This window comes from Carassius gibelio, chromosome A23, assembly GCF_023724105.1.
Source record: "Carassius gibelio isolate Cgi1373 ecotype wild population from Czech Republic chromosome A23, carGib1.2-hapl.c, whole genome shotgun sequence".
In the NCBI taxonomy this organism is placed as follows: domain Eukaryota; kingdom Metazoa; phylum Chordata; class Actinopteri; order Cypriniformes; family Cyprinidae; genus Carassius; species Carassius gibelio.
The window spans coordinates 24,647,058-24,652,057 of record NC_068393.1 but is presented as its reverse complement, the minus strand read 5'-3'; the positions used below and the strand labels follow the sequence as shown (position 1 = coordinate 24,652,057).

General features: G+C 33.3%; 1 protein-coding gene across 1 annotated transcript; it reads left to right on the top strand.

Annotated features, from left to right (window-relative positions):
* Nucleotides 1-1,536: 1,536 nt before the first annotated feature.
* On the top strand, nt 1,537-4,792 carry LOC127944350 (neuronal migration protein doublecortin-like). The gene is made up of 2 exons (XM_052540227.1): nt 1,537-2,476; nt 4,338-4,792. Exons 1-2 carry the CDS (start codon nt 2,086-2,088, stop codon nt 4,790-4,792), a joined length of 846 nt encoding a protein of 281 aa, XP_052396187.1. The 5' UTR covers nt 1,537-2,085.
* The last annotated feature ends 208 nt before the right edge of the window (nt 4,793-5,000 follow it).

Below are 5,000 nucleotides of genomic sequence, written 5' to 3'. Positions count from 1 at the left end.
ACACTCACTCACTCACGCACACACATACACACACACACACACACACACACACACTCACTCACTCACTCACTCACGCACACACATACACACACACACACACACACACACACACACTCACTCACGCACACACACACATACACACATACACAGACTCATCTTTTATGCTACTTATTTTGTTGATGTTTTTATTTATTTATGTTTTCACTTTTATTACATTTTTATAAAATGTCAAATAAAATTGTTATGTTTTTTAATTTAATTATTATTTTTTTAATTTTCAAAATGATTTAACTTTTGAATTTCAGTGTTTTATTTAAATTTTTCATTTTTACAATTATCTAAAATATACATATTTATCACTCGAACTCACGCTTACCCATATTTCCATAATTTTTCTCTTATTTGATTCTGGCATATTTGTTTTTCCCAGTGATTGGATAATATCAAATAATCTTTTAATATTTTATCTACATATTTATGCTTTAATTAATTGTTCCCATTTCAAGAAACCCTGAAACACGTGAAATATGACAAACCAGTTCAAATGAACCTAAATCTAACTGTGTCTCTGTGTGGCTGTATGTGATTGCTGATCAGTTTTCCTGTGAAGTCCAGTTATAATGCTTCATATGCAAATGCTAATCCTGATCCTGTGATTATAGAAGCATCTTCAGACAATCTGAGTGTGATTCAGATCCACGTTCATACCAAACGATGCTTTTATTCTCTAACGAGACACAAATATCACAATCTTCAACATATCTCAATATTATAAGCACATCAGCACACTGTGGTATTTATATTTGTGCTTTTCTCTGTGGCACAAGATGATGTTCTGATCAGCTTTATTAATTTATTATTTTCATGATGTACTTTATAGGAACATTATTTTGTAATATTTTACTGATTTGACATTTTTGCATGTATTAAATATTGTATAAATAGTTACACTTTAATTAACAATACTTCTACAGCATTTATTAATCTTAATATTAATTTGAACACTTACTAATGCATTATTATATTAAATTGTGCTTGTTAGCATTAGTTAACACACTGTGAATTAATAATGACTGTATTTTCATTAACTAACATCAACAAAGATGAATAAATACTTTTAAAAAATATATTGTTATTGTTCGTTCATGTTAGTTTAATACATTAAATAATACTAACTAATGCAACCTTATTGTAAAGTGTTACCAAATTAATACATACAGACATAAAGCAAGCACTGGAGAGTGTTTTTATTATTATTATTATTATTATTATTATTAAAATGTTAAAATTTTTAATCAATTGTCATCTTTAAATGCATAAAATGAAGCACTCTCTTGTTTTTTTATTTATTTATAATTTGCACATTACCATTTGTAATATTCAATGTGTTTATTTGATTCGTTTTGCGTGTATGCATAAATAAATAAATAAATAAAGCAATATCCTTTGGTTTATTATATTTAATTGTATTATTTCAGTTTTAAGTTCAGTTTGAGAGAGATCTCTAGTGGACAGACGATGAAAGTCTCTTTCTCTCTGATGAAATCCTGCAGTTTATTCGTGACTCAAATAGGAATATAAAAATAAACCTTTTGTTTCATGTTTTAAAAATAGAAAGATCAAACTTCACGTTTTTTTCTCAATGCATGACACAGAGGGAGTTAAGACCGCGCGGCGCGTCCACGAGCGCTCACCTGCAGCAGGGTGTCGCGCGCACAGTGAGGTGGAGGAAAGGGGCTGCGCGCTCCCGTCTACAGCCACGCTGCCCGGTTACAGCGCGGCGCGCGCATTGAACCCGCACGCTCGTTTAAGGGCGGATCGGGTCTGACCGGGAGTGTTCGGTTCATCCAGGGCTTTGTTGCACGCAGCTGAATCATCTCCGCTGGGATGGACGCGAGCGTCTGAACGCGACGAGTCTTGCGGAATAAACGCTGATGTAAAGGATGCTGTCCGTGCGCCCGGTAAACGCGAGGCGGGGAGAGCGGCGTGTCCACGCGGGCTGATGACAATAGCGAATAAAGAGGACGATAGAAAAAAAGGAAAAAGAAAGAACGTTTGCGAAGTCGGTCACCGGGAAGAAGGACAATGTCTCTCAGCAGGAGCATCGAGCTCGAGCACTTCGACGAGCGGGACAGGGCGCGGCGCTCCAAGCGCGCGGCGGGTTCGGGCTCACGGGCGAGCAGTCTGGTCCCGAGCCCCGCGCACAGCGCCAACTGCAGCTTCTACCGCACGCGCACGCTCCAGGCGCTCAGCTCCGAGAAGCGAGCCAAGAAGGTTCGGTTCTACCGGAACGGAGACCGCTACTTCAAGGGTCTGGTGTACGCGGTGTCCGTCGACCGCTTCAGGTCCCTGGACGCGCTGCTGGCCGAGCTGACGCGCGCGCTCGCCGACAACCTGCACCTGCCGCAAGGTGTGCGCAACATCTACAGCGCGGACGGCGCGAGGAGGATCGCGAGCCTCGAGGAGATCGTGGAAGGTCAGACACTTACGAGCACAAAGAGAGGTGAAAGGTCGCAGGTTCGAGGCCCTGTGATGCACCTCAGACGCTCAAGATCCCTGATACATTTAATATATCAATATTACAAATTCATAAAACAAATGAAATGTAATAACACAATGAAATATTAATATTACATTATAATACATTTTATATTAAATTAAATTAAAAAGATGTATTTATATTTACAAATGTATTAGGTATATAATACATTTTATAATATATTTTAAATATTACAAACATAATATGTTTAAGCACAATTTATACATTATATATTTTAAATATATTAATTTAAATGAATAAAAATAAATGCATTTCAAATAATAAATTATATATATATATATATATATATATATATATATATATTATGACATGTAATATATTTAATTCAAATATATATATATATATATATATATATATATATATATATATATATATATATATATATATATATATATATATATTTAAAACATTCTATTATAAATAGTATATGACTTTATGTAAAAATAAATATTTATATTAATATAAATAAATCTATTGCATATAAAAAATTATAATATATTATAGATATTTAATATGATAGGTAATATATTTAATTAAAAGTATATATAACAATTTTTTATTTTAACATATTACACAATTAATACAACTAAAAGAAGACCTCAAAAATGAAATAAAAAACAAAAATTATTTATTTATTTAATTTGTATAAATGAGACTCAAGTTAAAGATGGTGAGCACTTGCCACTGATTCATCAGCTGCTTGAAATCAAGTAGATCCAGCATTTCATCATTAAGCAAATACTTTTTAACCAGTTATTATCATAAGAGCCAATAATACTCACTGCAACTGCAACACGAAGCTATGAGGCTGATTTGTTGCTCCCCTGTTTGATAACGAGCAGTTTAAATTTGACAATATAATAAATATTCTTTAAATAAATAAAAATATAATTAAGTCAGAAATTAAAAATATAAAATAAAATGAATAATTTTAAAACAAAATATAAAAATAAAATTATTTTAAAATAAAAGCAATCAAAATAAAACACTAAAAAATAGTGATATTTTATTTCTCTGTGTGTCATGTGACCATTAACCAACATCACCACAAAAAAAAAAAAAAAAATTATATTCTAACCTTAAATTCAGTTCCATCATTATAACTGAGCACAGTTACCTCCAATTCTAATCGCTGAAATAGAAACATATATCATTATTAATACTGTATAACACCATATAAAATTAAAATACAATTTAATAACAAAACCTACAAAGAAATCAATAAAGATTTAATTTATTTATGTTTCAGTTTAAGTAATTTTAGTACTATTTAGTAATATATTTAGTATATTTAATAACATTTTTATTTTTCAAGGCAGTGTTCCTTATTTCAGTTAAATAATTTTAGTTCTTTTTAGCTTAATTTCAATCATTTAGAGGTTAAAAAATGAAAAAATGAAAATAATAAAAATTCAAACAAAAATGTAAAATTAAAATATATTATTTTAAAATGAAACAAAAATAACTTAAAAATAAAGTGAAATAAAATTAAGTAAAAATGTTAAAGCAAAACAAGAATAAAAATAAATAAACCATTTTTTTTAATTAAAAAATTAAAAACATGCACTGTCAAATTAAAATAATTTAGAAATAAAAACAAACAAAATAAAACACTTACTACAAAGAAGAAATGTTATATGTTAACCTGGACGTCCTGCGATCAAAGAACCGTGAGCATGAGAGCATGTCCTTAAATTATAGAAATAGTAATTTAGATTGAATACTACAGTAAATATTTGAGTTTGAGTGTCGACTAACCGCGGTGTTCCTGTCGAAGGTGAGAGTTACGTCTGCGCCTCCAACGAACCCTACAGGAAGGTGGAGTACACCAAGAACGTCAACCCCAACTGGGGCTCGCGGCTGGCGGGGGCGGGGCCTGTCCCGGGGGCGGGGCCGGTGGGCGGAGCCGGGCGTCATGGGCCTCAATCGAGGGAGCCCAAAGACTTCATCAAACCCAAACTGGTGACGGTGATCCGGAGCGGCGTGAAGCCCAGGAAGGCCGTGAGGATCCTGCTGAATAAGAAAACAGCGCATTCGTTCGAGCAGGTGCTCACAGACATCACCGAAGCCATCAAACTGGACTCCGGCGTCGTGAAGAGACTCTACACACTGGACGGGAAACAGGTACAGCTGCCAGAATATACAACAGGAGCACAGATCCCCAATACTTCTGATAATCAATCAGACGGGATCATCAATACTCATCTATTAGTAATGCGTCCTGTTCATTGATTAGTTTAGGAGCATTTGCATTTCCTTAAGATACTCAGGATCAATAGTAGAGTTTATTTTAGTACTACTTCTATTCTATTTAGTATTATTTTGTTTTATATTTTCAGTTTCCGTTTTATAAGTTTGTTTGATTATTTTTGTTCTTTGTGGATTTAATTTAAAGGGATCGATTGCCTAGAAATGATCATTTTGTCATCATTTACCGTCA